Here is a 23,672-nt window from a genome sequence, read left to right as displayed (position 1 = left end):
AAACAGTAATTAGCAGTAATACCGAAATTATAGTATGTACATCTTTAGTAAGGCGATATGAGTACGGTCAATTGTGTTTTAGAATTTCATTTCACATTTTCACAGCGTTACTAATAATTGTAAAGTGATTTCTGCAGGAATGTTTCCATCTAAAAATGCATAAGGCATAAAAAACAACAATTTTATAGTACCTAATTTCTGTGTTGTAACGAACGTTTATAAGGCATATGAAGTCATTTGAGAGATTTTCATAGCTTAATTCATCAAACCTTATGATTTTCAATAGATTAACGAAGAAAAATCAACATGGCAAAATTTCGGCCAGTTACGGCACACATAACTTGAAGCCAATACCTTTTTATCTTTGAAAGTGTATTGTTCAAAACTAAATCGAATTGGTATTTTTCTATTCTCAAGAAATTAAAAATCATTTATACTCAAATGACGAGATAAAAACTACTTTAACATTTTTTTATATTTATGATTCAACAACACAGAGAAAAAAAAACTTTTTCCATGTATCGTTTGAATTTGAAATATATTTGCCATTTTAAGCATGTCCACCTGGTAAGTATGGTCCTAATTGTGCAATGGAATGTTATTGCCGGGGTACTGCATGTGACCGAACGAACGGGATCTGTCCGGGTGGAGCTTGTCGAGACGGATGGCAGGGCATCTCATGTAACCAAGGTTAGTGATGATAGTATAAATAGCTATATAATTTACAGCTTTTCATATACAATATTTGGTAATGATTCGTTACGAATATACTTACCCCTTTTTCGGTCATCAAGTAGAAGAAAAAGTCAAGGATACACAAGAAAGTTCTTTCACAGTGGCATACAGTGTATTTATTTATGAACGATTTCCGCATTGAACATACGTATATTCTGTATCTGCATATGATAGAGTTATCTGCCCTTGCGAGATGGTGTTATTTGTGACGTTATAGTTTTTTTCCGAGAAAGCAATGTAAATTTCGCTCATAAAACGTTGACGTCACAATGGATACCTATCCGAAAGGGATGTTAGTTAAACATTATTCTCAATATATTTTAGGGTTATGATGTCATAGACAAAAAAACGAAAGGACATTCTTCATAGATGCGAAGCGTCTATGAAAAAGAATGTCCGTCCGTTTTTTGTTTATGAGTTCACAAACCCAAAAAATATTGAGAATAATGCTTATAATTCAATTCAGATTTCCGTGATTTTCTTACTTTCACAATAAAACAAATTGAGTTGTGGCGCAGTGATATCTTATCCAATAATTCAGTTTGGCCAATGACTGTGCCGCTTTTAAAATTCCCCGCGAAACCGTTTTGCATGTATGACTTCATAATACTTGACGTACAATTATTTCGGTCTATGAAAAAATTACTTCAAAGGTCTAACCAATAGATATGAGTGTAACATATGAAATTAAAGTATTCTGTAATATACAAAGTTGAAATATACCCTCGCGAGTATTTTCTTTTATTCTTTCTCTAATTTCATACTTACCTAACTTGTTTGACAGTCTGTGACAACGGTACTTTCGGTGAAAACTGTTTGAAGACCTGCTATTGTGACGTTGACTTCTGTGAGCCTATCGCTGGCGTATGTCCCACCGGATACTGTCAGATAGGCTGGCGCGGAGCGACCTGTAGCCAAGGTAAGGGCAATCCTAGTATCTAGTCTGTTATATTTTCTGATAACAAACCTACGTCCGATTGTTACTTAAATATAATACGTAAATGTAATAATCATTATTAACGAATTACCCAGTTCTCTTTCTTTTTCCAAATCAATTTGTGCTAAAATTGCATTACGCCTCTTTAAAACCGCTTAATAATACACTGAGGAGTGCCAATGTATCTTATTTTGTCAACAGAACTGTCGGGTAGACTACTATGTGAAATGTATGATATATCATAATTTTAAGTTATTTATATAGAATTAGTACAAAACCTGCTTTGTATGAAAGATCTTCTCAATTATTTTACACCATCCCCATATGTAATTATTCAGTTTCCACATCGTTTTTTTTCTACTTTTTAAGTTTGCGACAATGACACATTCGGACAAGACTGTTCTGGTTCATGTAAATGTGAGACAGGCACCTGTAACCCAGTGAACGGCACGTGTAAGGACGATCGGTGTGAAGCTGGCTGGACAGGAAACACTTGCAGTGACGGTATGTATCTAAATTATTTATATATTGTAAGATATTTTTTCTATGATATACATATACGGCAAATAAAAGTTAACATTTAAAATAGATTCATATGAAACAATCATAATGAGATTCTTTTATCCACCAAAAATATTCACTTATTTATCAATAAGATAATAAAATGAATAGAATAAATAATAAGCTCAAATATACTTTTGGTGTATGTAACGAATATTTTCTCGCCCCATTTCAGTATGTCCTACAATGATGTTCGGATTTGACTGTCAGCAGCAGTGTGTTAACTGTCTCCGGGGGACGTGTGACCCAAAAACTGGTATCTGTACACAAGGGCAATGTCAGGCCGGCTGGTACACGGACAGGTGTAACCAATGTAAGTAAATACAGGGTAACCGGACAGGTGTAAATGATGTAAATACATGGTACACGGACAGGCTTAACCAACATAAATGAAAATACAAGGGTACGCGGACAGGTGTAAATGATGCAAAGAAATGGTATACGGACAGGTGTAACCAATGTACATATGTAAGTAAATTCAGGGTACACGGACAGATGTAAATGATGTAAATATATGGTACACGGACAGGTGTAAATGATGGAAATACACGGTACATGGACAGGTGTAAATGATGCAGATATATGGTACACGGACAGGTGTAACCAATGTAAGTAAATACAGGGTACACGGACAGGTGTAAATGATGTAAATACGTGGTACACGGACAGGCGTAACGAATATAAATTAAAAAACAAGGATACACGGACAGGTGAAAATGATACAAATAAATGGTATACGGACAGGTGTAACCAATATACATATGTGGGCAATTTCAAGGTACACGGACAGGCGTAAATCATCTAAATATATGGTACACGGACAGGTGTAAATGATGGAAATATAGAGTACATGGACACGTGTAAAGTACATATAGGGTACAAAGACAGGCGCAACACATATAGTAAATATAGAGTATTTGGACACGCGCAACATATACTGTATAAATAAATATATGGTCTTGGGCATATGCAACCAAGGTCGGTAAATGTATTATTCGAGGATATATGCAACAAGTGAATTAAGATATGGTACACGGATAGGTACCTTAGGTAAACAAATATATTGTTAACGGACGGGAACAATCAATGCAAGTGATAGATATTTGGTGCATTGACACTTGCAATCAATGAAAGTAAATATATGATACGCGAAGATATGCAGTGAATGTAATATGGTTGATAAATCAATGTAGAAAGGCATAACCGTTTAAGACATTATACATTGTACACCATACTTCTAATCATTATATAACCTTCTCTCCAGCTTGTGTACCTGGGACATTTGGAATCAACTGTCAGTTTACCTGTCACTGTGATGTAGGGACCTGTGACCGAATTAACGGCAAATGTCCTGGGGATTTGTGTCAGCCCGGGTGGACAGGACCTACATGTAGTTCAGGTAACATGTGAACTTATAGATGTAAACGAAGATTTCAAAACGGTCGTGTTCAGATTATGACGTTAGATCTATGAGTTTCGTCACGAAATGTGTTAAATGCTTCAACTATAACAAAAGATCATATGTACCGCCGCTCGCGGGCTATACAATTTTAACACTATAATGCGGGATATGTGTGGAAACTTTAAAAACAGACATGCGGTCTTATACGTTGTAGGGTAGTAGCACATTAGGAAAGGAAATGAAGGGTTTTTTCTTCTCTCAAGTAATTGTTTATCTAAGGTTGCTAATTAACCATGGAAAACAAACGAATTAATGTTAATGCTGAAATAGCAATGATTTATTTGGGATTGTGTCTTGTTATGTTTTACTCTTGACACAATTATTTTGTTTTGTTTTAAAGCAGACAATTTTGACGAAAAAAAAACGGAATTTAAAGATATTTCATAATTTATAAATTTACACGTTAATCCCTGCTTTCGTTATTGTTTTAGCCTGTCCTAGTGGAACGTTCGGATACAACTGTTCCAAAGCTTGTCTGTGTGTGAATGGTGCATGCGATACTGCAAACGACTCGTGTATCTGTCAACCAGGATGGCAAGGGAAATTATGCGATACAGGTATGTTTGACCAAACCAAATTTATATTTTATATTTACTAATTAAGTTGGTATAATCGAAGCTTACATTGTCTATCGTTAGCCGTGATACTCGAGTATGTCAAATCTATTGAACAGGGAATTTGTGTTTCATGTATATGCTCATTTTCTGGAAATCTCTTTAATTAGTGTTCATATATGTTGTAGACATCGTACAAGACGTTTACTGCTTTTGGAACTTTTTAAACTTATGTGTTTAATTTCAATTCCGATGCCAAAAACAGAATGTTTTTTTATCGAAATAATCTATTTGATTTTCTTTCTTTTTTTCTATTTTTTTTCTCGCTCTTTTTACTTTTCGTTTTAAGATTCGATGGAATATTCTACGATGTTTCAAAAATTACTTCGCGAATTCCATATATTGTTTTTCGTCCTTAAAGCAATTTTAACTATAAATTACTCCAACAGAAAATCAAGACTATTTCATTTCACGATGTTTCAGCGTGTGGCTTCGGTACTTGGGGCAACAAATGTTTATCTAATTGTTACTGCGCAACCGGAACCTGTAATCACGTGACAGGACTGTGTCCCGGGGGTCGGTGCAGACGTGGCTGGAATGGTACAGCATGTAATGAAGGTAAACTTTTTTTGGTAAAAAGATTGCAAATAAAAAATATAATTTCAGAGGTTTAAACTTTGACTTTCACTATACTTATCAGTGGAGTACATTCCGTCCTTTCTAAGATGGACTCTCTCAAACGTGCATTTAAATATGGCCGTGGTAAATGGCGTAATGTTGCCTCGATGTTTTTCAAAATGAATTATTTTAATGTCCATCGTGAAAGCATTAATAACATTTGTTTAATGTGAATTTTAGATCGATAATGTTTCTGACTATAGAAAAGCATGTTTATAACCGTTTAATGTAGTATTTACTATTCCTCATCATTGTTCGTATAAGTTGTTCGCAAAGGCAGATATATCTGTACGATGCAAATACAGAATAAATAGGGGATCTTAAACGAGTGGCTATGTGATATTAAATTTATCAAACGAGTTCAATAATTCGATATGCCAAGAGCCTTTTATGTTATAAAGATTTTGTATAGCTAAGTTATTTTTCCTTCTCAAGAAATTCGTTATAACCGTGGTTTTACTGATAATGAAAAAAATCAGTTTATGAAAACATAATTAATCCATCTTTTGTAGGCTGTCGGCCAGGGACGTTTGGTCAGAACTGTGAGGAGCGATGTTATTGTAAGGGAGGGGCTTGTGATGCCGTTTATGGTATATGTCCGACCACTGCCTGCTTACCCGGATGGAAAGGCATCTCCTGCAACGATCGTAAGTATAAAACCAGCACCATAAGAACTGATCTGATATTATAATGTATAATCAAAGATTGATACTATGACTTCATCGTTAGCCTGAATTCCGTTTTGAAAATTAAAAAGTCACCGTTATATCAAACCTTAGTCACGAGGTACGCACAGTTGTAGTTTTATTCCAAAAACAGTTTAGGAAATGATATGCTCGAGTCTGTGCATTCTCTTAGAAGAAATCTGATGATCAGACAGTTATACAAAGCGTTTGATTGGTTTGATTTAAGACTTCTTTATTGAAGGTTTTCTTATCCAAGTTTTATTTTCGATATTGAATTGTCACTCTGGTTATGCCCTAGCTTGCACGAATGGTACCTTTGGTGAAAACTGCATCCAGAGATGTTACTGCAATCAATCCAGCTGTAATCCCATCAAAGGAACCTGTCCAAACGACGTGTGTCAAGTAGGATATACCGGAAACACGTGTAGTTATCGTAAGTATAATGCATGATTCCGGATATTTTAGTTAAAATGCTACTCAAAATGTTAAGTATATCAAGCAATCATGGACGTTTAAATACACACATGGAATAGCCTGCAATGTTTGTTAATATTAAGCAATAGCATGTAACCTGTGATGAAAAAACGACTAGATAAATTTGACTAGATGATTTTATGGAAACTGTGTTCGTTTCGTACAAAGTGATCTCTCTCTAATTTGTAATGTTAGTCAAATATTGTTACAACTAAATTCTGTAATCATTGAAGCAATAAACATTTTATTGGTCAAAATGTCTTTGAAATACTTTTCTACATTTAATAGTATGTCCCGTTGGATATTTCGGAGCCAACTGTAGCCGTGAGTGTCACTGTGAGACCGGGACATGTGATCCCATTACTGGAATATGTCCGGGAAATAAATGTCAAGATGGCTGGCGTCTTTCTACATGTAGTGAACGTAAGTATTAATTTATCTTTTATATTATCATTATCATTATCACAATCATTCATAGTACTGTTCGTATATTTACTCTGGTCTGGTTCTCATTTTGGTACCTAGCATCGTGTTCTATACAAATGACTATATAACATAACAATTTTCTTTCTGACGTATTCTACAAAAGAATATATTTTAGTAAAAACTATTCAGAGATAATGATAAGGCTACATTATTATCAGATATTCTGAACAATAAATGCAAAAGGAAAACAGACTGAAAACAAATTAATTGAAACATAGGATTCAATTTTTTACATGCAGAATCTGTTAATTTTGTTGCCCGTCGCTAGTGGAATTCTTAAATCTTGATACTGATATCCAAATCATATACTAAATTTATGTATTGCTACACAGCTTGTCCAAATGGGACTTACGGGGACCAATGTACTGGCCAGTGTCACTGTCTATTCAATACCTGTAATCCTACGTCAGGTATATGTTCTGGGTTCTGTGAGGATGGCTGGACTACAAACCAGTGTAATCAACGTAAGTATTGGATAGATTGTATAACATATAAGTATTCAATTAACACAAACTCAATGAACATACCAAAGTCAATCTGAGTCATTTTATGATGGTACACACTTCATGCGTTGAGACAAATTTATCACAAATTGCAAAGCATTTCATGAAACATTTATCTTAACACCTATTGATGTAAATATAACTGTAGGCGATCCTTAATTGTCAGTTTATGATGCGTGAAATTATGTTTCTGAATTCATCATGGTGTATTTTGTTAACGCAATGTAAGTAAACTTATACATCAAAATATAAATAAAACATTTACAATATACATGTCATGTTAAATAACTGCATCGTTTTCAAAGATTATGCAATCATTCTCCAACTAAACACCATAAATTATAAATAAAATGCGTAAAATATCAGTATTTCAAAACACAATATCAAAGTTCTATAAGATTTCATTTCAATCCTACGCAGCCTGTCCACAGGAACGTTTCGGCTTTGAGTGCACCAGCAAGTGCCACTGTGCAGCAGGTACCTGTAACCATGTGACCGGAAAGTGTCCAAGCGGTGGATGTCAACCAGGCTGGCAAACAGACTCGTGTAGCCAGGGTAAGGCATATTCCTCCTATTCATTTTCTGTGGCAATTTCATGGTAGTGTTCTTGAGAAGCCAATAGGAATAGAGCTACAATACACCCTCTTTAAATTCCAATCTTATGAACATAACAATAAGATTTAAAAAAATATATTATTAAGTTAAATAAGATTTTCCTAATATATTAGAATAACTGTGTTGCAGACTGTCTACAGTTTCTCCTTTATGATAAAATTAAGACGCGTTATAATATTTCTTGGCAATGATTAATTTTCGCCTTCAGTCACAAATCAACTGAGCGAAAATGGTATGTTTCTTTCTATTTTCATTAAAATCATATTTAAATACAATTTCCAATGTTTTGAATTACAGCTTGTGACCCAGGCTTTTTCGGAGAAAATTGTGCCAGTCGATGTGGCGAATGTTCGGGGGCTGCCACATGTAACCACGTGAACGGGACATGTCCGGCTGCTTTATGTGCATCCGGGTATTCCGGAGCGCAATGCCAGACGGCTCAAGGTAGGTTCTAAGTTGCCTGATTAATAAACACCGTAATTTTATATGGCATGACTTTACAAATTACTGAAAGAGTATATATAAATCTGGGTATACATGTATAGCAACGAAAACTGCTAGATTTCCAAAGATGTCTCTCGGCTCTATTACAGAAAGTAATAGGATACAGGCATTGTGTGTTTAGTCAACGGTTAGTGTTTGCAATTGCGTCACATTTTCTGTTTTACTTTTATTTGCTTAATTTACAGAAATGTATGATTTTTATTTCATAATAGTTGATTATAATTGTACTTTATGCTACTTTTTCAGCTGCCGAAGCGGGTGTGAGCGTCGGTGGTATCATTGGTGTAGCGTTAGGATTGCTGGCCTTGATAATAATAGTACTCCTCGTCATCTTATTTGTGGCTCACAGGTAAAACAACTTTTTTATGTCATTTTACTTATTTCTTAAGTTCTATATTTTCAACTTCTGTTTGACTTTTCCCCCTATCAAAAGTCAACATGTATCGAAAATTATTATTAAGATATCTATACGGATGTTTGAGCTATGGTAATTCTCTAACAATAATATATCAATGGCGTCTCTATTAGAAAAAAAAGGTTTTCGCTATCAAATATAAACTGATGCAGTACATATCCCATTTTGTTAATTCATTTATTACAAAAGATATCTTGATTTCTATCTTTATTCAAATTTCCAGAAGAGGGAGGAATTTCGATCGAGAAGGAATGATGAACTCTATAGCGAATATATACGGCGATAACAGGAGCCGTATGTATCTCAACTGATAATTTTCAGAAGTGTCATCCCATCTCAGAGACAATTTAATCATTATTATAACAAACAGCGAGTGTGGACAAACACTTTAGATCATGCTCTCTGTTACTGATAACGTTGGATTACTAAACAAAGAGATGAGACAATATTTGAATAGTTTTACATTAGTGCCATGTGTGTATATAAAATCCCATCGAGGACTTCTAATAGATTCAAATGTTGATTGACGTCAGAAGTAAAATCTTAATTAGTTAATGTAAATATATGTAGATTGTTTCTGAATAATAAACATTGTTTTTTTATAACTTATTTGTAAAATAAATGAATAAAGGAGTGTTTTACCATCGAGCGCTGTTTTGTTATAATGATGAAAAGTATGGAAATATATACAGTAAATGACACCTCAATTCATTAGAAAGTGGACCCTCGATATTTCGGACATTTGCATCCTCAGCCCAAACCGTCCGGATTGCGAATCCGGAATTTGTTTCCAACAATTTGATTCCGGACTATCGGCTTCTGGATTATCGATGGTTCACTTAATACCTAAATTAAATAAATGAGTAATTTTAGTAAGTGATGGTACTAGTTAGATAATAATAATTAATTAATTAAATGGGTAATTTTAGTAAGTGATAGTACCAGTTAACTAATAATTCACATAACATTTAACTAATATTTTTCTTTTGGGGTACGTTGCGTTGAAGAAAGACAAACTCAAACAAGCATACTGTACACAAAAACAGACAATCAACGCCCACTGCATATGTATGATAGATCAGACGTTAGTCATCATTAGCGATTTTTGTAGAACATTAAGATTTATACCAGCTTGTTAATTTTAATTTCTGTGCGTTACCATTTATCCTAGTCACATGTCATTTATGCTAAATGGTTATCAAGTGAAACACAACAAATGTATCCTACACGAATGTAAGGTACATTACAAATGTAAATGAAAAAAATTATTTGGCACTCGACGGGAAGACCTTATATTGCATCGAAGATAATAATTACGGTTTTGTCCATATTGCGTTTTCCAGAGTCACGGAACATCTATTACCGCGGGGATAGTATGGACAGTAATGCTCCCTGCTCTAAAACCTATCACGTGAATAGTTTGACTCGCAACTCTTTCGACAATGAACTTTTCGTGGACAGCTGTAACGATGCTGTCCCGAGGGAGTTCCGTTCCCTGAACAACTCCGGTGAAACGTATGACTGGAGTAGCAATGCCAGCGAGTACAACGACGAAGGCAACCCCGGTCCCCTGAAACACGACACCAAGATTAAACTGCCAGGATTCGAAGAAACAGTAATCACCAAAAAGCAACGTGGACGTCTACGAGATGAATATAAGGTTGGTTTAATTGTTATAGTGACTAGGTGATAAGTTGACTGATTCAAATATATTTTTATCATTTACATAAAATAAGATTCACAGGGTTTTTTTAATTATTGCTTTTCATTGCGAAATAAATTTGATATTTTTGCATTGCCTATACGGTGTTTAAGAAACAAATGAATGTCTAATGAACATTATTGCTAGGCATATACTAGTTTACCATTGACCACTTCCATTCGTATCATTCGATATTAACAGCACCTACCAACCGGCCAACTGTTCTCCTGTGAGGTAGCAGAACGACCAGAGAATAGACTGAAGAACAGATACAAAACAACACTACCATGTATGTATGCCCGCCCTTCAGCGGAGAAATAATCATGATTTTTATATGAGCGATTTTTGCAAAAGAGAAAAAAAAAACAATTAATGCAATGTCTGCTCCTTTTTTAGATGAAAATTCTACCGAACAACGAGTGTATGACCTATTTAATACATATACCTCACATTCTGACACGAAACACATAACTCTATAACACGTATCATATATTGTTGTTAAAAGCGTATGATACTAGTAACGTCAAAAAATTATTATGATACTCATTGTACTGATTATTAGTTACCAAAACCTTTGAGTTCCATTATACAATAAATAAAGCATTACCTCGTGTCGCTGTGTTACAGATGATAAGTCTAGAGTAGTTCTGAAAAACAGACCGGGACATTCGGATTACATCAACGCCAGCTTTATACAGGTACGTCCTATAGGACAAGTCAGTAAAGTTTAATTAACCAGCCACTTTAGTTTAATAATTGTGAAATTTGAACAATAATGTAATCAAATAAAAAAAAAAGAAGTCAATCGTTCTTCTGTATTCCAAGGATTAAAGCCGTGTGAAAAGGGGAATCACTCTTACTATCTAATTTATTCAAAATGACCAGAGAACATGCATGTAATTTGGACCTATAGCATAAATAGCGTATTTAAGTAAGTATTGCATGAAAAGGTTTTAAATGATCAGTTTTGTTCAGTTAAAGATGTGACCTTAAAACACCCTAATAATTCTTTCATTAACTACTTTACAGAGCGTAGGAGGTGACGAACGTTACATAGCAATGCAAGGTAAGTATCACTCAAGTCCTTTAGTTGAAAAAATACTGTATTTCAGTTCCATTTTGTATTTGTTTTTTGGCTTTTTGAGTTTTTAGGTATTTTTAGCCATGTTTATTTATAATAATAATATATTTTGATATCAAATATTTGTCTATGAATACAAACACTGGAAAAAATGATAATCTGTTGGGTTTTTTTCGAACAGGTCCTAAAGACAATACGGTGTGGGATTTCTGGGCAATGGCCTGGCAGCAACACTCCAATAAAATTGTCATGTTGACGGATCTGAGGGAAAATGGAAAGGTATATAGAAATATTTAGAAAAGAGACATCCAATATTGCAATGTAATACTTTCCCGTATCTAAGATTCTATTCATTGAAAATACTTTTGAATGAGAACAGCAACAAGCCATACTTTTCATCTTTCTGCACTTTCAGTAATAAATATTTGGTACTTATTACATAAAGATAGGGTCAATACTTTTTGTTTCATAAAATCGTCCAAGTAATTAAAAGAAAAATACCAAGATAATCCTTCTAATCAGTAATTAGATTATGATTTATACTTTTCTAAATAGGAAAAATGTAGTCGTTACTGGCCAAAACTTGGACAAGCTTTGACAAACAAGGAGCTGACAATTACAACACTGGAGGAGAAATGTGACCTTTACATCAACACAACACTCGTTAACGTTAAGGAAGAAAAGGTACTTTTTTATTTGACCTGGTGTTTTTTTTTCGATTGTGATTTTGCTATGTCCATAAATCATACTTCACGTATTTACGATTTGTAGTTTTTTATTGCTGTAAAAAAGAAAAGTAGGTGATAAATAGATTCATGTTTCGCTCCATTGTCTTTTTGCAAGACACACATTGAATTTGAATCGCATTACTTTTAGACTAAGGAAAAAAGGACTGTCCACATCTTCCATTTCCTTGCCTGGTCAGACCACGATACACCCAATCCATTCAGACTGGCCCTGTTCCAGCGCCGAGTGGACAAAGCTATTGGTCAACAATCTGGACCTCTCATTGTCCACTGCAGGTATGTGTGGAATATTTAAGATTCAAAGTATACTTTTATATGTTTTATATAACTATGCCATCAAATCACGTAATTATACATTTAGGTATAATGATCACAATGCTAAAGTTCTAAAATTCTATATTACAAATGCATATGAAAGGCAAAAGGTTATTATTATTTTTTGCATTATAGGTCCAAATTGCATCCTGATTGAGTATTGTTTGCACAACAGGACAATGAGATTTTATGAGACAACTATCTAAATCTGAATAATTACTGGTTGCCACTGGCTTTCCTCTGAAAACAAAACACACAAAACATAGTTAGAAGATTGAACAAAACAAAGATATATATATATAGCATTTCTTTGTCCGTACATTATAAAATCGTTAAGTTACTAAGACATTAGAAATCATTAATATTGTGCCTGAGCTGTAACTGTTTGCCTCTCTTTTAGTGCTGGTATTGGTCGTACCGGAACATTTATAGCCCTAGACGCCCTGCTAAAACATGGACGACACCATGGAGTTATAGATGTATATGGATATGTTGTGAAAATGAGGTCCTGCCGAATGGGAATGGTTCAAACACAGGTACGATCCATAGTGGTTGTAACAGCCAAATAAAACACATTTTCATTTAGATTTGTATTACTTTGACTTTGTAAGATTGAGGGTAGTATTTTGTCTGACATCTATGGTAGTAATAATCCATGGCCATGGGCAATTGATGCAAAAAAGTAAATGATGACTTTTCGCCATTATCTTCGGTCATACATTATATAAGTAAAAAAAATCTTTTTACCATCTTTTCTATTACTAAGCAAACCACACCAACTCAACTGACTGGATTTATTATATCTCTAGAGTACCAATAAGGGTTATTCAGGAAACGATAAACCCTGTGTTAGCGACTATCTCTCCCTAGCAACTACTTTCTTCATAATAAAACTTCTTACATGTAGAGGTTCCAAATGGTCAATTTTAGCACAATGTGACCTGTGTATAAAGAATACCTTTCCCCAAAGACTTTTTTCATTGTCCCTTAAATGCTATATATATATAAATGAATTTGACTGTACTCTGACTTCTGAATAAAGACAACAGCAGTTTGATTCCTATATTCAACAAATGATATACATACGTCTTATATCATAAATCAAAACGGTTTACCTAGTATCATTCTTACCGAGACCCTTTATTCAACGTCTATCAAGTTGATTATCTCTTTACTATTCTCTATACCTAGGACCAGTACGTGGCACTGTACGATTCCTTGGTGGTATCTCTCACACATCCAGATACTTCTATCCCTCGGAGTCTCGTCTCGGACGTGTCAGAAAACACACAACGACTCAAACAGGAATTCGAGGTAAATTTATTTCTGGATCATAAACAAAAGTCAATTGCAAATATTCATGAAAATTGCTATGGTTTTAGAAGTATATCAAATACGCAAATATTGCCAGTGCGGAAATTTAATTGTGTTTTCATCAGAGATTTTCAAAACAATTTCTTTTCTTAATAACAGATATTCTATTCACAAAACCGATTTTCAAAACTGCATTTTGGACATCGACATTCATATTCGAACACTTGAATGTGAACAGCTTCTTAATTTCGTTATATCACCGAGTTTTTTTGCCTAATGTATTCATGTAACAAAATTAGTGTTCTTTTGATGATTGTTTTAAAAGAAAATATGTCTTGTTTCAGGTTCTGCGTAAAATTCGACCACAATATGAAAACACCGACTATACATCTGCATTATCCGTCCAAAATGTCTGCAAAAACAGAAGCATGAAAAGTTTACCAAGTAAGTTGGTTCAAGAATAAACCACCAAATACTTTGTTTTCGATACGATTTACATAAATGACAAAATGAAAATGAAGATCTTCTTCGTAATTTAAAATACATCAAACGAATAACGTAACTCGATGTAGAGTAGAGTTCACGTATCAACTTCAAAAAATGTTCTATTTTTTCAGGTGACAAATACCGTGCGCCCCTTCTCTCCCTGGACTCCGGAAATAGTGACTACATTAATGCAGTTCTACTTCCGGTACGTTTTCTTTTGTAAACATCGCAAAATGTAAAGTTAAATACTGCTAACACTTTGAGATATTTTGTGTAGTTTGAAAAATGATTCTTTAAATCAAGTATCACAGTTATTGAAATCAAAATATATGTTTAAATGTATATAGGGTTGACAAAGAATTCTCTCCTGATTAAATCAAGTAACAAATCAGTGAATGATGGGAGAATATCTAAATTTTATAGTGAAATTGATATGCTGATTCAATGTGATTTTAATCAAGACCTGTTACGACATGGAGGGTTACCTAGCAACACAGATTCCTCTGAGGCACACGCTGGTGGACTTCTGGAGTATGGTACACGACTATAACTCGAGAACGATCATCATACTGGATAAAGTGGAGGATGTACGTACGGATGATATCTACAGATGCATATAAGACCATGTCCATGTAGCAAAATAACTATGAAACCCCTTAAATTTATTCAATATATGTGTATTTCCATTATTCTATCAGTTAATTGATAATTACAAAGTTAGTCTATTAATAAAATTTTATGTAGAATTAAACTATACATAAGGTGTGTAAAAATTTGAGATTAACTTTTCCGTCTATTGAGGTTTTCTCACTTCCGTATTATTCATTTTTCAAACACAATCATTCACAATTTTTTCAAACTTAAGAACGTGGACATTGTACCGCTGGGAGAGCCGTTAAGTATTGGTCCTTTCATTCTCGAGTCACAAGGCCTACGGTCGTCTGACAGCGGCATCACGGAGATGACTGTGTCACTCCAGAAACAGGTAATATATAATTACACGTTACCCGATTACATATATTCTATTGTAAACGATGAGTCAGAGTAAGACCGGGAAAAATATTTCATTACGCGTTCGACCATTTTCTGTAGTAAACTTTATTAGGTCATATTGTCTTTTTTCTTTTTAGTTTTCAATGTCTTCTGTAGCGTTTTTTTTATATTTTTTTTCACTCACAAGGACATTCAAATGAAAAAGAAGAATTATTTCATCTTATTTATTTATTTCTCTGATATAATCACTCCAAACCAACAACAGTTCTCCATCATTTAAATATGAACTGTGTTTACTTTATGAAGACACTGTCGAATGTAGGTATCAAATATTGGATAAATTCAACTCGACTAGTCATAGAAATATGTTTGGTGTGAGGATCATTAAAGAAATGATGATACTGTCCTTGCTTCTAGGGCGAACGAGAGAGAAAGGTCCGAGTATACCTGTCGTTTGGTACCGACGACAAAAAAGTGACCGCCACACAGAAACTGCTACGCGTGGCTGAACTGGCGAGAGAGGACGACGATGATAGTCCGACCACGGTCGTCTGCAAGTAAGTCATAACGTATTTACCGCAATCTATTGCACAATCCTCATACCAAAAATGTTTTAGTTCCCTTCGTTTGTCTCTATTCGATCATAGTTTCGATGATAAGCGAAGATACACTAATTACACGTAAAACCACTAAACGAAGTCAACATGAAACACACGCACATTTCTCGACATTTACCGGGCAAAAGGTAGAGAGAAAAAAAAAAAGCAAAAAAAAAAAAAAAAAAAAACAAAAAACCATAAAATGAGAGACCACAAAATGATATACGTATGTAAAATAATAAATTAATGGAATGCCACGGTACCTAGATTTTATTTTAGCCTTTATTTAAAACTATACTTTTTCAATTTCCATCGATATGTTCATCATAAGTAATCAAATTTGACCTTGTAGAGTTCTTTGTACTCTGGTTGGCAGTTGAAAGCAACATTTTCATATCGTATATCTTTTCACCGTATCACTTAAAAGTAATCTTCATTTCTGTGTGACGCGAAGAAAGATAGATATTTCGAGATAATCGAAATTAAAGTCAAAATTTTCTGTTTTTCTTTCTTTAATTACAAAAGATTTACTTTAGTTTGGGAATGATGGATGTTCATCCGCTATTTCATGATGACACAAGTCTATAGGTCCGTGAAAATCTTAGCACTAGAATTTGAGTTCGCCAAAAACAATTATTATTTTGTCTATATGTTGCCGCTAAGTGAATTAACATTGTCTATCATTCAGGGATGGACAGACCAAATGTGTACCGTTCTGTGTAATAGCCTCCCTTATACAGAAAGTCACCCAGGACGAAGTGGTGGATGTTTTCGATATAGTGAGGGAGATTCTTATTCGAAAACCGGGTGCAATTCAGTCATTTGTGAGTACTTATCAAATAGCACTAGCTTTGCTGACATACCGAAAAACACTAGGTATCTTTAGTGGAAAACACTCCTTGTCATATAATGATGAACAAACAGTCTTTCGTCCCATTAGATCAATAAACCTTTCTTGTAAAAGCATTTCACATGTTAATGTCATTAAGAGCAAAATGAAGACTTTCTGCAACGTCGTTTCTGATTGACTGTAATTATTTCATAGAATAAAATGATAAAATTTGGAAACTCACAAGATCGTGTATAGAACATTTAGTAATTAGCATTAACATATATACAAAATTGTAATGTAAGACATATTATTGGTATTGTGATGAATTGTATTCCTTGTTCTGTGTAATTTGAATGAGAAAAATTAGCATTAACAAAAATAGTCCATTATGTAATTTATATTATCGAACAATATATAAGGTAAACATTAAATTCTCATTAAACATCATTATTTTATAAATTGTTTTAAGAGTTAATCCTTGAATTAAGATATGAAAATCGCGCTATTAACAGACAACCTTGGTCAAAGAAAGTCTATATCAAAAAGGTCAGAGGTCAACGATCAATCATCTATATCTTCAGATTTTTAATATTTGATATGTGGAATTTTCGTCAAGAAAAAGAGGCCATTCGTAAAAAAGAAATGTTGATTCTATCGATGCTACTTATATATTTTTGCAACATATGATTTTCTAAATTTCTTTAAACAAAAAACTAGATATCCATCTTAGATACAATTTCACGCCAGCGATCAGTTTTATTATATTCTATGCTAATTGTATTTTCTTTTATTCCAGGAGCAATATCAGTTCTGTTACAAGGTTTTGAAACAATATATTCAGACGAACATGAAATAAGCGTCCGATGAAAGACAGTATTTGCAGATGCAAACGAACGCAAGCTCCTGAATTGTCAAGCTAACTTGCACTTGAAAAAGACGAAGGTCATATGAACAGATCCTGAAAATGGCAGGTCCCCTTGTTCAGTAGAAGACGAACGAACTAACTTGCGGATAGCTTTGACCTAACAATCACATGGAAAAAGAAATCAATATTTTGGAATTCACAGGATAAATTGTACATAGGGAAAAGTAATCCACTTCCTGGAGACTCTTTGTTAAGGATCGACACAGAGGAATGACTCACTTTCTAGAAATAGTAAGCCTATATTTGCAAATGGAAAAACTATCCTAGCCAACAGAGGAAGGCGAAATCGAGATTATGAAAACCCCCAGTCAACAGTTAATCACGGTTTTATTTCGAAAAAATATTTAGCTGACGGGGTCTGTTACAACATTTTGTTTGTATATTTTATTCATATTGTTTGATATATGTTTTAGATAAGATTTATTTTAGATACTTATTGTTTAACGTTTTCATGTATGATTAATATATGTAGTATAGATATTCTACAGTTTGTATTTTCTGGGATTCACAACTTACATGTACATACAACCATGCTAATGACTAGTAATCACTAACCAGTAATGAAAAGGAAATTACCTTTTTATATCATGTTACACATTTTTCATTCATAATATTTTTATAATAACTTAATACTTTATATCATCTAGCACGTAATCAGTTTCAGGACATCAATAAAACAAGATATTTTCATTTTTTTTTATTTCATATCAATGTACAATAACAAAACTTTGGAACTACATACTAATACACGTATATAATATATTGGTGCTTTGTTCACGATTAAAATATTATTTTAGTAATAATACGTAATATAAGAGAAATAAAAATTATATAATGGTATGAGGCGTGAGTTGTTTAATTGTTTTCATGGTGGTATGAACGAAGTGGGACACGGAAATTGCGCACAAAATGTGCGAAAAAGTAAAGGTGTATGCTTGCAATGTTATACCAAAAATATCACTTTACATCGAAATATGTCATAATATTTGATATTTTGGGGATTCCAAAGCCACACTCATGTACAGAAACAAATTGAGATGGATAACTGGTTTTATTGACAGCTACATTTTGCATAGGATGATTTGTGTGTTCATTTTTTTGTTTTGTTGTTGTTGTTGTTGTTGTTGTTGGAAAGCTGAGGAACACCTAACGACTAATTGTCAGTGCCTTTAAACTAATCAGCATAGACCCCGAACTAATTACGATCCAGAGAGCAACTGGTAGAATTTCGGACAGCTTAACCACTTAATTAGACATTGTGGTAAAATGTTACATTTTGTATATTGATAATAAACTGTAATAACATAATCATAATAAAGGCATAAAAAGACAAATTGGAACTGCACACCGTATCCAATTCATTCAGAAATCATCTACCTACTTACAATATTACAAACAATATGCACTTAATATACAATTCAAACGTACAAAACATATTCGTTCACAAGTATACAGAATAATAATAGTTCTTCTGCCATCAGCAGAAAATGTCGACACTCATCAGACGATTTATCACTGGTGCTGTAGCAACGCTACCTAGTCTCTGTTTGTAGCTGGTAGCCAGGACAAACAGTTCATCAGATTCAAAACTTTGATGTCCATATCATCATCACGAGAAGGATTAAAGCGCATGACAGATTCCATGACGTTGCCGAATTGGCGCACGTGTTGACGGTCTCTTTAGTTTGTATCGGACACATTTGTGGTGATGACGACACCAAAGGGTCACGAATAAATTCTGACGTCACTTTGGTCCAGAATGTCTTTTGTCGTCTGGCAACAGTGGCTCTGAAAATAAAATAAAATACAAATTGAATTGAATTGAATTGAATTCAATATTATACAAGTTATGACACCAAATACAGCCTGAAAACTAAATAATAAATATATTTGTATTTACCGGAAGTAGATATGGCCAACAGAAGAAGCAGGAGCAGTCCAAGAGAACTTCCTTTCTACAATGTGCGCATGTGCAATATGTCCAACAGCACTCTGAAATATAAAAGTATTGGATATGTAGTAAAGCTTACGTTGTTCTAAAGCAATAATGAACATTATATTAATTAACTGTCCAAAATTCTTCTTTTTTTAACTTTACATAATAACACTTATCGTTTCAACTAATACATAGATGAACATTTAAGTCAAAAATGCACGGTTTTACTGAATAGTAAACGAATATCAGTCACCGAAACTGGATTGCCAGTTGTCAGTACAAACCGACAGGATAGGGTGTGATGTTTGATGTCATTGGTGGCATGCTCCAGGAGGATAACGCTATAAAAAGGGCAAGGGTTCCATTATTGCAAGGAGACCCAAAGCGATTATACCGCAGCCTCCCAAAACATACACACATGCAACGCTCTGCACACGAAAGGTCGACCTCGAATGACCTTAGCTGTTAATAGGACGGGAAGTCCAACCAACCAACCACGTTTTGGGTTAAGTAATATTTTTATCATTATCTAAAACGCCGAAATTTCTGTATGATTACTTTACCTTAAGTACGATAATAAGAGAAAAAGCATTTGCTTTATATAGGTGAATAGCAAGACAAGCAACGGAGCACTAAACATGAATACCTCTTTTTCAAATATACTTTTCTACAATGCAAATGTACAGATTTTCAACAAAACATGTTGTAAAATAAAGTGAGGTTAAGCATAAACGAAAATATGAATAAATAGATATATAACACTCATTGAGCATGTACCAAAATGAATTAATTATGCGGAAAAAATCCCAAGTGAGTGATACATAACATAATGTGTTTGTTTTGTCTGATTTTAGCGATTACACCGCATACTCTTTCAAAAAAACATGTAATTTTTTCTTACTCCTTCCTGTAGTGGTTTTCGTGTTTTCATATTCCTATTTTATCAGCATTTTGCCTTGTTTGATCAATCATCGGCATTTTGAAAAGTTTTTTTTAAAGTTTAGCTATCAAGTTTAACGGTACATACGTTAGGTCCTCCTTGGCAGTGAAGCAGCCCGAGGAAGGTTTCGTCGTCTGGTAGAGCGAACGTGCCTACAGCTTCCTCATACTCCTTGTGTGAACAGTTGGCTCTCCTCGCTTGTACAAACAATCCCTCAAAAAACTTGATGTCTTCATTTTCCGTCGTGCTCACCGTTACTGCGAGATACATGTATATAAACAAAGTAATGATAAAGTAAACTGTGTAATACATCGAAGGTTTGTATACGTAAACTCTGGTTCGATAAGATCCTGTTTATATGCTATTAAAAGTTATTTTTCTTTGTAAAATTTTTACTTTTCAGAGATTGGAGTGTTTTGTTTTTGTTTTTCCCCCTTTGTTTCTTTTTGATGGACATTAAATTCAGAATTCATAACATATGAATACTGTATTGAGATATTTTTTTCAGAAGTATATTTTCCATATATTATCGTTTACATAGCCATGAGGGTCCACATGGGATGTTGTATGATAAGAACATACTTGTGAGGGTCTCCCCGGGGGAGTATGTGTCTTTGCTCGTTGTAATGGTGTAGGGTGGGTCCGACGTCTGAGCATCGGCGCCATGTTGTTTCGGCCACATATCCACGCATGCGCCCAGAGGTGGCCCCATCCCGAACCCCCGGGACGGTATAGGTAAGATACTTAGCAGTATCGTTAAGATTACTTCTTTCGCTGGCTGAAAATTAAAAACAAAATCACAAAATAAATTACTTCATATTTTTTTCCAATGAATGCTAGGTGATACCGTTTGTTGTGCAGGCTGTCATGTATTGAGGAGGATGCAGCAAATTTTCCAGGTTAAACTCCGCGACCAGTCATTGATGCTCTTCCTGGTCTTTCCTTTCTGTACCCGCGATTGCAATGATCAGATTTCACATGGTACTCTTATTTACCAACAGCCATCAGGATCTCAGCTAACGGCAGTTGACAATCTACACAAATAAAAACAACCGCTCCTATTAACAGCCAGGGTCATGTAAGGACGGCCTCTCATGTATAAAGTCCTATAAACAGCCAGGGTCATGTAAGGACGACCTCCCAGCACAAGCATGTTCAATGACAGCGATACACCTAACTGTAAAATTGCTGAGGAATGCCTGTCAACAGTTTACTAATGTTACATCATAAATCTACAGTATTTGTTGACTTTGTAACAGATGGAAACATAGATCCCTGAAAAGACAGCACTATACATTTTGACAATCTGATTTAAATCATCTGTTCATGGCTTCATTTACAAAGTACTACGTTCAGGCAACGGATGCAAGTAACAAACCTTAACAGGTGGTTTTAATCGACTGTAGTGTTGTTACATCAACACATGTATGACAATACTACTAACACAATCATATATTCCGTGTTCATCCTACACGAAGAAGATATCTTATTTAGTCCTGGTTACGAATACTGTTATTGCACAGCTAACTTGATGACATTTTTACAATATTTATCACTGTCTCCAATTATTCCCTAGGACTTATTATGAATTTTGGTTTTGCTATGTCGAGCTCTTTATTTATTATAATTCTTAAGTAAGCCTATAGGAAATGGGTAATCTTCCTCTAAAATAACTTTATTTACAGCAACCACCCGTGTTGTCGTAAAATGTACACCACCGGGGGCAAGTCCGTCTTAAGGCCAGTCGTTATATACATACAGTAGTCGATGATAAACAGATATAGATGATAGTTTGATAAACAGATATAGATGATAGTTGACGATTAAATTGATTACTTCAGGAAATAGATCAGATCAACGGATATGATTTACTAATAAGTCCCTACTAGTCAAAATGTCAAATATACACTAATGAACCAAATCATTACAATAATCCTTCGAACAAATTGAACTAAAAAGAAGAAAACTACAGTTCGACAAAATTTTGAAATAATTGAAGTGAGCAAAAGCGTCATCTGTAACAGGTATAGACCAATTAAGCAGAACAATATTATTACAAGTGAGATTACACGAATGCGTTAAACAGTATGAAGTGACCTTTCATCCTGACGGTTCATCCGTCCCTCCACAGAACATCTGTCTAGTATTATAAACAGTTTAAAATTGGCTCAGCGGCACCAGGCATACTTTCCAATGGTAGAAAGCATTGCCAAAAAAAATCACGTTTCAAGATATGTTCTGTATCTGACGTGCATATCGCTTCAGACTTTTAAACAGATCGTTATACTAAAACCTGATACGTACAAACATACACACTGTTAATTTGAAGTTAAGGTAATGATATGTTAAGAGATTTACACAAACAAGATGCAATAATTTGTCATCATTAATCCTTCTAGAACCCCTTGGGCTTTGTAACAAACAAATGCGTTACGATATGTAGCTGTGGTTAATGTAAATTATGTGTAAATTTTGTTTTCGCCTTGATTGTTTTGACTACATCATGTTGTTATCATAACTAGTTATTCATATGCATGTCCGTTATGATAAAAAAAACCTAAAAATGCATACTCATCAGCATATTTTGAAATGAATTGCAAAGAGCGATCTCCACTGCAGAAAGATGCGCATATGTACATCCATTACGCACAAAGCTCTAAACCTAGATTATAAGTGTCTGTCAAAACCGAACAGCACATATTTTTCAAAAAATATGTATAGTAAAGTAATATAAATGCCCATTTTGCTAGGAAAATCACATCAAGAAACTTACCATAGCTTGCATCCAACTTTGATTTCGACAAAACTTCCAGTACTGTACGTACTAACCTGTTAAATATTATCAATCATCTGTGCGCATGCGTGTTAAATTTCTCAGAATTACAGAAGCCCGCCAATAACTTGCATGTATCTCGTACAGTATGTACATCATACATGGATAACACTGTAATTAAATTGTTAAGGTAACAAATTTGAACCTTTCTAATTTCCACCTATTTTGTAGATATTTCGTAATAATGCAATATTAAATCTCTATATATGAAACTTGATCCTTTTCAAATCATTTTACTATAAGTCATTCTTTAACCCGTCAACCGACTTAAGCTGACCTCGCCCGAACGTTATAGATGGGATGTCCAGGTAGCATGTCCTATAAATACGTATTCCGGAGCGGCTGTGTACACACGTAGGA

At 34.3% G+C, this 23,672-nt stretch overlaps 2 protein-coding genes across 3 annotated transcripts in view; one reads left to right on the top strand and one right to left on the bottom strand.

Moving 5' to 3' along the window:
• Window positions 1-18,138, top strand: part of LOC138325438 (multiple epidermal growth factor-like domains protein 6) — a 28,797-nt gene extending 10,659 nt beyond the window's left edge. Inside the window, exons 14-44 of one of the 2 annotated variants that reach the window (XM_069271112.1) lie at window positions 556-690; window positions 1,520-1,654; window positions 2,042-2,176; window positions 2,409-2,546; window positions 3,498-3,632; window positions 4,127-4,252; window positions 4,733-4,867; window positions 5,440-5,574; window positions 5,912-6,046; window positions 6,376-6,510; window positions 6,906-7,037; window positions 7,497-7,631; window positions 7,989-8,135; window positions 8,442-8,544; window positions 8,834-8,904; window positions 9,954-10,270; window positions 10,514-10,601; window positions 10,940-11,010; window positions 11,342-11,378; window positions 11,575-11,672; window positions 11,949-12,077; window positions 12,270-12,415; window positions 12,855-12,990; window positions 13,646-13,768; window positions 14,113-14,212; window positions 14,386-14,459; window positions 14,716-14,841; window positions 15,120-15,239; window positions 15,665-15,804; window positions 16,535-16,670; window positions 17,475-18,138. In XM_069271112.1, coding sequence (XP_069127213.1) covers window positions 556-690; window positions 1,520-1,654; window positions 2,042-2,176; window positions 2,409-2,546; window positions 3,498-3,632; window positions 4,127-4,252; window positions 4,733-4,867; window positions 5,440-5,574; window positions 5,912-6,046; window positions 6,376-6,510; window positions 6,906-7,037; window positions 7,497-7,631; window positions 7,989-8,135; window positions 8,442-8,544; window positions 8,834-8,904; window positions 9,954-10,270; window positions 10,514-10,601; window positions 10,940-11,010; window positions 11,342-11,378; window positions 11,575-11,672; window positions 11,949-12,077; window positions 12,270-12,415; window positions 12,855-12,990; window positions 13,646-13,768; window positions 14,113-14,212; window positions 14,386-14,459; window positions 14,716-14,841; window positions 15,120-15,239; window positions 15,665-15,804; window positions 16,535-16,670; window positions 17,475-17,534 — 3,833 coding nt within the window. In that variant the 3' untranslated portion in view covers window positions 17,535-18,138. The remainder of the gene's footprint in view (window positions 1-555; window positions 691-1,519; window positions 1,655-2,041; window positions 2,177-2,408; window positions 2,547-3,497; window positions 3,633-4,126; window positions 4,253-4,732; window positions 4,868-5,439; window positions 5,575-5,911; window positions 6,047-6,375; window positions 6,511-6,905; window positions 7,038-7,496; window positions 7,632-7,988; window positions 8,136-8,441; window positions 8,545-8,833; window positions 8,905-9,953; window positions 10,271-10,513; window positions 10,602-10,939; window positions 11,011-11,341; window positions 11,379-11,574; window positions 11,673-11,948; window positions 12,078-12,269; window positions 12,416-12,854; window positions 12,991-13,645; window positions 13,769-14,112; window positions 14,213-14,385; window positions 14,460-14,715; window positions 14,842-15,119; window positions 15,240-15,664; window positions 15,805-16,534; window positions 16,671-17,474) is intronic. The other variant, XM_069271113.1, reaches the window with a different exon arrangement.
• A 580-nt stretch (window positions 18,139-18,718) lies between these two features.
• LOC138325449 (putative defense protein) lies at window positions 18,719-23,372 on the bottom strand. The gene is made up of 5 exons (XM_069271126.1): window positions 23,253-23,372; window positions 21,062-21,257; window positions 20,567-20,736; window positions 19,504-19,595; window positions 18,719-19,391 (listed from the first exon to the last, which is right to left on the bottom strand). Exons 1-5 carry the CDS (start codon window positions 23,262-23,264, stop codon window positions 19,187-19,189), a joined length of 675 nt encoding a protein of 224 aa, XP_069127227.1. The 5' UTR covers window positions 23,265-23,372; the 3' UTR covers window positions 18,719-19,186.
• Window positions 23,373-23,672: the final 300 nt, after the last annotated feature.

The sequence above is a fragment of the Argopecten irradians genome, chromosome 6, assembly GCF_041381155.1.
Source record: "Argopecten irradians isolate NY chromosome 6, Ai_NY, whole genome shotgun sequence".
NCBI lineage: Eukaryota > Metazoa > Mollusca > Bivalvia > Pectinida > Pectinidae > Argopecten > Argopecten irradians.
The sequence above is the reverse complement of the archived record's forward strand: the minus strand, read 5'-3'. Positions and strand labels throughout refer to the sequence as shown.